The sequence below is a fragment of the Petromyzon marinus genome, chromosome 59, assembly GCF_048934315.1.
Source record: "Petromyzon marinus isolate PM22_M1 ecotype Great Lakes invasive population chromosome 59, UKy_Petmar_22M1.pri1.0, whole genome shotgun sequence".
In the NCBI taxonomy this organism is placed as follows: Eukaryota; Metazoa; Chordata; class Hyperoartia; order Petromyzontiformes; family Petromyzontidae; genus Petromyzon; species Petromyzon marinus.
Window position 1 is genome coordinate 1,319,521 of NC_133725.1, and position 11,862 is coordinate 1,331,382.

At 52.3% G+C, this 11,862-nt stretch overlaps 1 protein-coding gene across 2 annotated transcripts; it reads left to right on the forward strand.

Moving 5' to 3' along the window:
• The first annotated feature begins 284 nt into the window (after window positions 1-284).
• On the forward strand, window positions 285-10,220 carry LOC116955369 (rab9 effector protein with kelch motifs-like). 2 transcript variants are annotated; one of them, XM_032976397.2, is made up of 9 exons: window positions 285-527; window positions 1,407-1,487; window positions 2,817-2,974; window positions 3,351-3,653; window positions 4,224-4,385; window positions 5,411-5,560; window positions 6,811-6,957; window positions 7,583-7,683; window positions 8,830-10,220. In XM_032976397.2, the coding sequence occupies exons 2-9, from the start codon at window positions 1,435-1,437 to the stop codon at window positions 9,199-9,201; spliced, it is 1,446 nt and encodes a 481-aa protein (XP_032832288.2). In that variant the 5' UTR covers window positions 285-527; window positions 1,407-1,434; the 3' UTR covers window positions 9,202-10,220. The 2 variants fall into 2 exon arrangements, with proteins under 2 accessions (XP_032832288.2, XP_032832287.2); XM_032976396.2 differs by having other exon boundaries at window positions 286-527; window positions 6,808-6,957.
• The last annotated feature ends 1,642 nt before the right edge of the window (window positions 10,221-11,862 follow it).

Consider the following 11,862-nt stretch of genomic DNA (forward strand, 5'->3'; position numbering starts at 1 on the left):
CTCGTCCCTTCACCTGATGAAGGCCGCTTGTGTTGTGGCCGAAACGTCGTGAGAATATTATTGTGTTATTTTATTTTATCAATTTATTATTTTATTCTCATTCTACGTGACTTTACCGAAAGAACCAAACAAGACTGCCCATAGACTCAACACTGCCCATAGACTCAACACTGCCTATAGATTCAACACTGCCCATAGACTCAACACTACACATAGACTAACGTTCCGGCGTCCGTATCTAGGTGACGTCATCGCGTAGCAACCAATAGTATTCGCCGTTACATCGGCACTCGGTGGACGACGGGCCAATCGTAGGCGTCGTCTTATCGCGGCCCCACCCGCTCCATGATCGTCGAGTCGTGATTGCCCGCCACGCTTAATCATCGTGATAGAATTTGACTTTGCTTTAGTCGCTATCGCTTGTCTCTAACACCAACCAACACGTGCTGACGCGTGGCGCTCATTGAAGCCGGCGATTCACACGCACGGGACCGAGCGTGTTGTGTCCAGCGGGGCCGTTAAAATCGGTACCAATTTGTGATAAGTATTTGTTTTTTTTCCAGCTACGTGACTTTACCGAAAGACGCAACGAGTATGAATTTCAGCTTTTAAGTGAAGGTTTAATTCTAAGCAGGTTGGAGCACTGGTCGGTGCTCGGAATGAGCGACCTTCGGTGCATGGCAGATTATCTTTATTAATAATGCTTATTGTGCTCGCATCTTTGTGTATAGATTGTGTGTGTGTGGTGCTGGCCACCCACCTCACCCCCCTCGTGTGTCATTACGGCCTTCATAGGTGCTGCTGCTGCTCGCTAACAGCACTTGCCCCCAACAGTGTTGAGGCTATACGGGGGATCTTTGTGTATAGATGTGTGTGTGTGGTGCTGGCCACCCACCCACCCCCATCGTGTGTCATTCCGGCCTTCATAGGTGCTGCTGCTGCTGTTCGCTAACAGAACTTGCCACAGCAGTCTTGTTACGTGAGGGATCTTTGTCTTTTTGTGTCTCGCACACCTGGTGAGTACCTGACGTTTACACACCAGGTGTGGGTGTGTAAACATCGCCATTGGGGAGACAAAGGCGGCCGGGTGTGGTGTTGGCCACCCACACCCTCTTGTGCCACAGTGCCGGTAGCCTTCATAGGTGTTGCTACTCCTTAACAGCACTTGCCCCAACAGTCTGTGAAGGCTATATACGGGTCATCTTGTGAACGTCAGAGCGAATGTGTGAGCGTGTATGTGCGATTGAGTGCAGTTTGTATGTTCTCCCCATCTTCTGCATGGGTTTCCTCCGTTGATGGCCATAAATCACTACCCGGTGCCTAGCAGGTAATGCGTCCTGTGCTTAAAGTTTTGTTCTATTCCTGAATGACGCGGTCTGTTAACTCGTGGTGTTTTCATTTCGCAGGCCCGCGAGTCGTGGGAGATCAGGAATCATGGATTTCCATGCCATCCTGGAGCCTGGTGACATACCAAAGCCGGGACTTTGGTAAGGAGGCATTCATAGCCACCACGTGTTGTGTACGTTGAACTTCTTTCGCACAGTAAAACCCATTGCCCGTTGACCCAACTTTGGCGCGCGCATGAATTTTATTTTTGCGATCCCGGCAACTCAATGGGGCGAATAAATGTTTGTTTTCAATAAATTAGGGGAGGCGATTAAATTATAATCAAATGATAACGTGAATTAACGGTTTTACTTGTATTGATAATAATGTATTTTTGTTTCCAGACTATTGTTTTGATCTCCCGGACAAATGAAATATCCTGATTCATAATTGATTTTTGAGATGTTAGCCCACCGTAACGATCTGACCAAAATTTGTGTCGTTAAGAACCTGCACTAGCGGACACGGCCAACCTAATTAAAGTGTCACCCGTAAAAGCGTTTAGCGGCTGTTATCGCTTGAGTTTACCCGGTGCGTTCAATCAGAATGTGTATTTATACTGGAGCAGGAATCCGATGAGTTATATAGGTCTTTTTTTCACAGATGTGCAGTAGGTGCACGGGGTCAGAAAGTTACAACAACAATCACAATTACAAAAAACACGATAGGAGTGGCAAAGTATAGAAAAGGTGAGAAAATCACCAAAAAAATTAAGAATGACACTCAACAATTTGTATTTTTATTTTACCAGGTAACGTGCACTGAGCTTATTAGCTCCTTTTTCAGAAGCGACCTGGTCCCAAATGATAGCTCAACGAAGTGGCTTATCGTGTGGAAATGTATCGCAGTCAAAATAATCTAAGTATTCTTAACACGTGTTTATACATGTGGAGGGATAGCAACTAAACACGTGTTTATACATGTGGAGGCATAGCAACTGGAGGACCCGGAGAAAGACTTCCACGCGGCCACGGGGAGAAGGTGCAAAATCCAAATATACAGCCGCCAGGGTCGGGATCGAAGCCCCGACCTTCTGCATACCAGGCGAGGAACATGTACGTGTGTATGTAGAACGTCTTTGGCACCTTACGTAGCCAACTGTGCTAATCGGAGGTGCGGGGGAAGGACAACAAACTAAACACAAAAAGCAGTTCTCAAGAAATTAGTTCTCAATCCAAATTATTTATAAGTGCATAGCTCCAGTGGCTTCCTAATATCGGAAGGAAGAGCGTTCCAGACGGCCGCAGAAGCGCATCTGAAAGCGCGCGACGCGGTAACCAGGTTTGGATGGAGTTGGGGGGGACGCCGGCCGGGGCTGTACATATACGCATGTATGTGTGTGTTTCGTACGTGCACGTATAAGCGTGTATATATGTAGCGTGTACGTGTGTGTGTGCCCCCCTTCCCCTCCCCATCTGGCCTTGGGGCAGGTACGTGTTAGCCCCACGCGGCCAACCACCCCCCGTCACCGTGGGCCACACCTGCACGCACCTGGTGGGCTCACGGGGCGGCGCGATGGGACGGGTGCTGATCGTCGGCGGAGCCAATCCCGAGGCCAGCTTCAAGCACACGGTGGTTCTGGACCTGGGTGCGCTCACGCGCGTATTTGTGCGCGTGTGTGGCGTTGTGGTGGGGGGAGCCGTAGTGTAGCGGTTAGCGCGCAGCGCTGCGAGCCCGGTGACCCGGGTTCGATTCCCGCTCACGGCCAACATCCGTGACCAATATCTGAACCGATCCTGGGCCTCCCCAGGTGAACTTAGCCCGCAAATGAGCACCTGGTGATGTGTTTAAACATTGTCACTAGGGAGATGAAGGCACCCGGGCGTGGTGCTGGCCACCCACCCTCTCGTGTGCCGTGCCGGCCTTCATAGGTCCTCGCTAACAGCACTTGCCCCAACGGCTTGCTACATGCTATACAGAGGATCTTTGTCTTTGTGTGCGTGTCTCTCTCTGCGCGCGTGTAGATACCTACGAGTGGCATACCCCCGACTGGCGCGGCCTGCAGCCGCGCTACGAGCACGCCGCCTTCGTCTCCCCCTCCGCCCCCCTCGCTGAAAGTAGTCCCGCCGATGAAAATAGTTCCACCCCGGAAGGAGGTGGCGGGCGTGCAAGTGGCGCCGAGGCAGCTTTGGATGGAAACCCTCCCGGCTCCACAAAGAGCCCTCCTCCTCCATCGCTCGGGAGCAGCAGCAGCTCCGCCGGGCTGTGGGTCTTTGGCGGAGCCGATCGTACGGGCAACAGGAATTGCGTTCAGCGGTTGGATTTGGGTGAGTCGCCCCTTCACGTAACGTGGTAGCCTGGCATAGTGGGAGGGTCTTAACGGCGCAAATTTGGTCAGATAATTACGTGGTCGAACCCAAAAATAAATGACTTATAACTCTTAATCTAAAACGTATGTATGTTCAATATCCATACGTGGGCAAGGATGAAAGTTACAAATCACATTTGCAAATGCAGTTGTATCCAGCACTCATATTCTGCTTCAGGATATTATTTGAAGGCAGAGTTACGATGTTAAGGGAGGAAACAGGGCTGTTCCAAAATATTGGTACGTGTGTATGTCGAACTTATTTTGCACCACCGTACGTAGACAGCCCTGCTAATCGGAGGTGCGGGGGAAGGACAACAAACTAAACACAACAAGTAGTTCTACAGCAATGAGTTTGTCAATCTTGAAAACCATTTAAAAGGGCATAGCTCCAGTGGCTTCCTAATATCAGAAGGAAGAGCGTTCCAGACGGCCACAGCAGCGCGTCTGAAAGCGCGCGACGCGGTAACCAGGTTTGGATGGGGGGCGGCCGGGGCTGGGTTGCGGGGGGCGTCTCTGTGTTTGTCAGAGCAACGCAGGTGGGAGAGCCCCCCAGTGGAGGGCACCCCCCCCTGCCCCCGCACGTACCACAGCGGTGCGGCGGCGGTGGGGGGCACGCTGTACGTCGTGGGGGGCGGAGCGCACGGGGCGAGTGCCGTCAGGGACGCCCGCCTCTACGCCTTCGACTCTGGTGAGTGTACCCCCCTCCACACGAGGTCGACTCAGCCTGAAACGAGTGCCACTTGAGTCTGTGTATGGATAGGCACGGCCGGGCGTGGTGCTGGCCACCCACCCCCTCGTGTGCCGTGCCGGCCTTCATAGGTGCTGCCACTCGCTAACAGCACTTGCCCCAACAGTCTGTTAAGCCTATACGGGGTGGGGTGGGGGGGGGGGGGTGTATCTTTGTCTTTCTCTTGTTGCTGCAATGGAGCGGTTGTGAAGACAGTGGAACAATTCCCATATTCGTGGCAGTGAGCTCACGACGAGTTTCGGTTCGGCAGCGGAGGTCGCACTTCGAATCTGTCAAGGGGAATTATCTTCTCTTTGGCTGCGTAAGTAACGGCTGTGTGGAAAGTGGTGCTTAGCCTGTCGCTGCAATTGAAGACTGGGCTCTTCTCTGCCACTACACAGTCTCGCCATCTCTTCTCTACGCTTGTGAAACGTGGACTCCGACTGGAATACCTGCACCGGCTTGAAACATTCAGGCTGGCCCTGCTTACGACCAATCCTGGTTTGAACCAGACTCGATTACAGTGTGAGGCGCTTACAGATCCTTGAAAGATCTGGACATGGTCCCATCATCAGAGGGCTTCAACGGCGGGCGAGGCTGCGTTGGCCAGCCACCGCATGTCCAAGCAGCTTCTTTCTGTTCGGCCAGATGGAGGGGGATAAATGGGTGCAGCACGGACTGGAGAACAGATGGGTTGATGATTGAGTGAGTGAGCGGCATGGGCTGGAGAAAAGGTGGACTGATGAGTAAGTGTGTGGGTGAGTGAGTGAGTGGAAGAGTGGGTGGATGAGTGGGTGGGTGAGTGAGCGGCAACGAGCTGGAGACGAGATGGCTGCTGACGCGGTACAGGGAGTATGTGGAGCTGAGTGGACTTGCCAATGACCAGTACCAGCGGTGTCGAGCTCGTCCTCTGGAGAACCACCACTACGGTGCGTGTGCCGTGCCCGCCGCGGTAGCGACGCTTGCCGCCGTCCTGTGCCACGCAGTGAGCCAGCGCTGGTCGTGCCCCGAGACCAGCGGCGTGGCCCCGTCGCCGCGGCACGGCCACGCGGTGGCGTGCGTCGGCGCTCGGCTCTACGTCCACGCGGGCATGGACGGCGCCGACTTCCTCTCCGACCTCCACGTGCTGGACACCGGTGAGCGTGCCGGACACCGGCGAGCGTGCCGGACATGGGAGCCGAGTGGCGGCTACTAACGCCGCTCTACGAGGGCCTTTCCCTGGGTCTCTCTTGAGACTCATCCGTTAAACGCTTTGCACCTCCGATGAGCACGGTTGGCTACGTGATGTTCAACGTAATACATACTCGGGGCACCGTGGCGGCGGGATGTTTACTACTTCGCCCGGTGTGCAGGAGGTCGTTGGTTCGATCCCGACCCTGACACCTGCTGTATATTTTGAGTTTGCGTGTCTCTCTCTCCCTGTGGCCGCGTGGATTTTTCTCCGGGTCCTCCGGTTTTTCCCTCCACATACAGAGCATTTGGCTGCCGCCATAAGCCACTTCGCTGAGCTATCATTTGCGATAGCCAGGTCAGGTCGCTTCTGAAAAAGAGCCATGAAGCTCAGTTCAGCCTTACCTGGTAAAATTAAACAAATTTCGTTTAGTTTTAACACTACACCCGAATAAATCCTCCGGGGGGGGGGGGGGGTGGGCGCGTTGTGTTGAAGTTTAACTTTGCAAACATCGAGGTTGAATGTCTCCGCAGGAGGGAGTGTATTTGTCTGGACTCGCAGCGCGTTCTTTTTTTGCCACGCATTGCACACAGTTGTTAAGAGGTCGCTTTGGCCGTCGCCTGTCCATGCCGTGTGCCGGTGTGCGCGCTAGGGGGCGCCCGGTGCTTTGCGAGCGGGCCTCATTCCCGATTCGTGGCCAAATATTCACCTGCCGTCATCGTCGACCGGCGGCGATCGTCGTCCGCTTGTCTGTCCCCCCCCTCCCCCCCGAGCAACAATTGCGGTTAACTTTGCAGCATTGGGATGTTCGGTAAACACACACAGTTGTATACACAACAACAACGACAACGACAATAACAGGCGGCACAACCCGGATACACGACGGAGATACGTTACTTCTCTTTGGAATGCTCTTCCGATATTAGGAAGCTGTTGGAGCTAATGCACTTTTACATCTCGATTCAAATCTCATTTTTTTTGAAAACTGCTATTTCTGTTTCGTTTGCTGTCCTTCCCCCGCGCCTCCGATTAGCACGGTTGGGGTACGTACGGTACAACAACAACAACAGGCGGCACAACCGGAGTGCACGATGGAGAGACTTACAGCGGCACAACCTCGTAAACCCACGCAGCCGTGCACAGCAACAACAACAACAAGGGGCGGCACGACCACGTGATGACGCGCGCTTTGTCGTCTCTGCCGGCCCACAGCAGCCCTGCGCTGGGAGAAGGGGCGCTGCCGTGGGGACGTCCCGTCGGCACGTGCAGCGCACGCTGCCCTGGCCCACGGCAGGTTTCTCTACACATTCGGGGGCCTGGGCCCCGCGGGGGCCCTGAGCTGCGCCTACAAGTTTCACGTTGGTGAGCGACGCGCGCTCGCTGGCACGCACGCACGCACGCTGGCACGCACGCTGGCACGCTGGCACGCACGCTGGCACGCACGCTGGCAAGTGCGCTGACATGCGTGCTGGTACGCACGCTGGCACGCAGGCACACTAGCACGCGTGCCTGCGTTTTCGTGCGTGACACACGGATACATGGGCATGTGGGAAGGACCCGTGCACACGCGTGTACGTACCTTTTGTGTGTAAGGGCGCGGCGGTGGCGAGATGTTAACTACCTCGCCTGGTGTACAGGAGGTCGTGGGTTCGATTCAGACCCTGATGCCTGCTGTGCATTTGGTGTTTTCGTGTGTCTCTCTCTCCCCGTGGTCGCGTGGATTTTTCCCCAGGTCCTCCGGTATTTCCCTCCACATTCAGAATCAATATCACGCGTTTAACGTATTTGGCTGCTGCTATAAATTTCCACGCGATAAGCCACTTCGTTGTGCTATCATTTGTGGCCAGGTCGCTTTGACCTTCATGTGTGAATTGATGGACGCTCGTGATGAACAGTTGCTGCGATTGACGCTTGTGATGAACAGTTGTTGTGATGGGCGCTTGTGATGGACGCTTGCGATGGACGGTTTTATGTACGTTGTTGGCAGACAAGCAGCGGTGGACGCTGGTGAAGCTGAACTGTCCACCCCCGGCCCCACGACTTGACCATGCCATGTGTGTCATCCCCTGGGTCACCCGTCTCAGACCGGTACGACAACAACACACGCGCTGCACAGCTGTCTCGTGCGCAGGCAAGGCCGAGTGTACGCTCGCGGCTCAGCGATGACCCCAGGTCATTTGCACGATTTCGCTACTCAGCACCATCCTTCGTGGGCTCTCGCTATACTCCACGCACTCTCCTCGGGCTGCGAGGTGGATATGAGATGGCAGTAGAACACGTGTGTTTGTGAACCCATACTTGTGGATCTATCGAGAGTTAACCCTTTATACGCACTTTCCAAGAGCACGCCTTACAAATTAAATGTTGCCAAACATCTCAGTGGTGCAGGACCCTCTTGAAAAAGAGTATTTGGACTCGGTGATGGTGAGATCTCCCTCGCCAGGTATGCAGGAGGTCATGGATTCGATCCTGAACGTGACGCCTGCATATTCTTCCCGTGGTTCCGTTAATTTTTTTTCCGGGTGCTCTGGATTTTTCCTTCCCCATTTAAAATAAACGTCCATTTCGATTATTTGGCCGCTATAAATTTCCACGTGATAAGCCACTTTGTTGAGCTATAATTTGTGGCCAGGTCGTTTCTGAAAAACAGCTACACAGCTGCTTAAGTAAAAAAATAGTTTTCGTTAGTTTAATACAGGTAGTCCTCTACTTACGATGGAGATGTGTTACGACGACCCCATCGTAAGTCAAAAATATCGTAAGTCGAAGATGGCTTAGCCTACCCACGAGTCTTAAAGAATGGCGATAATTTAGCCAAACAGAGCAATTTACAGTACCGTTCTGTATATACTATATACTGTATGTATTTATTAATTACAATACTCTATTGTACAGTAAAATGTAAAGAAAAATGAAAACAAGGTAAACTCTTAGCCTACCTATGTGAACTGCAATTTAATATAAAGTTTTTTCAGGAAACAATCCTGTCTGCTATAAAACAACTTTTAACATGCATTGAACGTACCGTATCTTGGTAATCCTAAAATGAAATCGCTGAAGCTACGTATCATACGTACAATTTTGTCGTATCGCCATCGTAAGATCGAAATATCGTAAGTTGGACTATCGTAACTCGGGGACTACCTGTAGTTTTAGTTAGTTTAATACTTGCGTTGATTTTCAAAAGCTGACAGCCGTCCATTTCACGAACACGTCCGTCCGCCCAATCCGTAGGACTCGCCAGAACTACCACAGGACGCAGCTGCCGCTGTTGCCGGAGCCTCGTCACCTCCTCATCCTCCTCAACCTCCTCCTCGTGACGCTGCTGGTCAGTCCGAGTCGGCCTCACGACGCTCCGGCGAGACGGAGCGCTCCGCTTCCCCGACGCGCGGAAGCCCCCGCGAGCGACCGACCGCTCCCAGCGGAGCGACCGGCGTCGCGACGCCGCACCGCCCGGACGTCGTCGCCGCCGCCGGCGCTGGTCGGGGCCCGGCATCGGTGATCGGAGAGCCCGCCGGCGGCACCGTGTCCCTCTGCCTGGTGTTCGGAGGCATGGATGGAGAGGGGGAGATATTCAACGACTGCATGGCCATGTTACTGGAGTAGCGGAAGGCGACGCTCGTTGGAAAACTAAACTAAAGCCGCTCAACTGCTTTTTTTATTACTCTTTGGTTCTATTCGGTAAAGTCACGTAGGTAAAAATAAAATAACAAAAATCACGGCGTTTCGGCCACAACACAAGTGGCCTTCATCAGGTGAAGGGACTGGACTGTCCAGAGGACAGTGACTTTTGTTATTTTATTTTTACCTACGTGACTTTACCGAATAGAACCAAAGAGTATGGATCCTTGCAGTCAACGAAAGCTTCAAATCTAGAATTGCTTTTTTATTCTTTTACCAGGTAAGGCCCCTGGCCATCGCAGATGACAGCTCAATGAAGTTGCTTATCGTCATCGTGTGGAAATTTACAGCGGCAGCCAAATACTTGAAACGCGTGACGCTGTTGATTCTAAATGCGGAGGAAGAACCGGAGGACCCGGACACAAGTCCACTCAACCAGTGGGGAGAGAGAGAGACACCGCAAGCTCCAAATATACAGCAGCAGCAGGCGTCGTCAGGGTTGAGATCGAACCCACGACCTCCTGTATACCAGGAGAGGTAGTTAACATCTCCTAGCCACCGTGATGATGAAGAGAGAGACAAGCAAACTCCAAATGTACAGCAGCAGGCATCGTCAGGGTCAGGATCGAACCCACGACCTCCTGTACACCAGGCGAGGTAGTTAACATCTCCTAGCCACCGTGATGATGATGAAGAGAGAGACACCGCAAACTCCAAATATACAGCAGCAGGCATCGTCAGGGTTGAGATCGAACCCACGACCTCCTGTACACCAGGCGAGGTAGTTAACATCTCACCACTCCCAGTCAGGAGGGTGCCTGCTGTGGTTTTTCTCAGCCGGGGCGGCCGTTTGCTGCTGCTGCTTTGCACTACTGACGTGTTTGTGTTGTATTGTGTTTGTTGTTTTAACACTTTGACCGCGTGCCCCTACTGGACATTTGTTAAAAAAAGAGCTTCATGGCTCATCGGATTCCTACGGTATGAATAAATATTTTGAATTCCGATTGAGTGATTAGCAGGTGACCTTTCAAAGTTGGATGCTTAGGTCGACACCACTTGCATTGCATGGAGTTTGTTGTTGTTGTAGTCGCTATCGGGAGGAAACCGGAGAACTGGGAGAAAGTCCACGCAGAACAGGGGGAGAACGTACAAACTCCACTCCACTAACTCACTCTGCAGAACACGAGGGAGAACATACACACTCCACTCACTGCAGAACACGAGGGAGAACGTACACACTCCACTCCACTCACACACTGCAGAACAGGGGACAACATACACCACTCACTCACTCACACTCTACAGAACAGGGCTACAACACACACCACTCACTCACTCAATCACACTCTACAGAACCGGGCTACAACACACACCACTCACTCAATCACTCTCTACAGAACAGGGCTACAACAGACACCACTCAATCACACTCTACAGAATGGGGACAACATACACCACTCACTCAATCACACTCTACAGAACAGGGCTACAACACACACCACTCACTCACTCACACTCTACAGAACAGGGCTACAACACATACCACTCACTCTACAGAACAGGGCTACAACACACCACTCACTCACTCTACAGAACAGGGCTACAACACACACCACTCACACTACAGAACAGAGCTACAACACACACCACTCACTCACACTCTACAGAACAGGGCTACAACACACACCACTCACTCACTCACACTCTACAGAACAGGGCTACAACACACACCACTCACTCACACTCTACAGAACAGGGCTACAACACACACCACTCACTCTCTCAATCACACTACAGAACAGGCGGACAACATACACCACTCACTCACTCAGACTCTACAGAACAGGGCTACAACACACACCACTCACTCTCACTCTACAGAACAGGGCTACAACACACACCACTCACTCACACTACAGAACAGGGCTACAACACACTCCACTCACTCACACTCTACAGAACAGGGCTACAACACACATCACTCACTCACTCAATCGCACTCTACAGAACAGGGAGACAACACACACCACTCACTCACTCACTCTCTACAGAACAGGCGGACAACACACACCACTCACTCACTCACACTCTACAGAACAGGGAGACAACACACACCACTCACTCACTCTACAGAACAGGGCTACAACACACCACTCACTCACTCACACTCTACAGAACAGAGCTACAACACACACCACTCACTCACTCTACAGAACAGGGAGACAACACACACCACTCACTCACTCAATCACACTCTACAGAACCGGGCTACAACACACACCACTCACTCTCTCTCACTCTACAGAACAGGACTACAACACACACCACTCACTCTCTCTCACTCTACAGAACAGGACTACAACACACACCACTCACTCTAATCACTCTCTACAGAACAGGGCTACAACACACACACCACTCACTCACTCACTCTACAGAACAGGGCTACAACACACACCACTAACTCATTCACTCTCACTCTACAGAACAGGGCTACAACACACACCACTCACTCACTCAATCACACTATAGAACAGGACTACAACACACACCACTCACTCAATCACTCTCTACAGAACAGGACTACAACACACCACTCACTCACACTCTACAGAACAGGACTACAACACACACCACTCACTCACT

Excerpts from the sequence above, each read along its gene's own strand:
- LOC116955369 (XM_032976396.2), top strand. The coding sequence starts at position 1,435 with ATGGATTTCCATGCCATCCTGGAGCCTGGTGACATACCAAAGCCGGGA. Across the intron at positions 3,654-4,223 it reads CGTTCAGCGGTTGGATTTGG|AGCAACGCAGGTGGGAGAGC; the intron begins GTGAGTCGCCCC and ends TGTGTTTGTCAG. Across the intron at positions 6,958-7,582 it reads CGCCTACAAGTTTCACGTTG|ACAAGCAGCGGTGGACGCTG; the intron begins GTGAGCGACGCG and ends CGTTGTTGGCAG.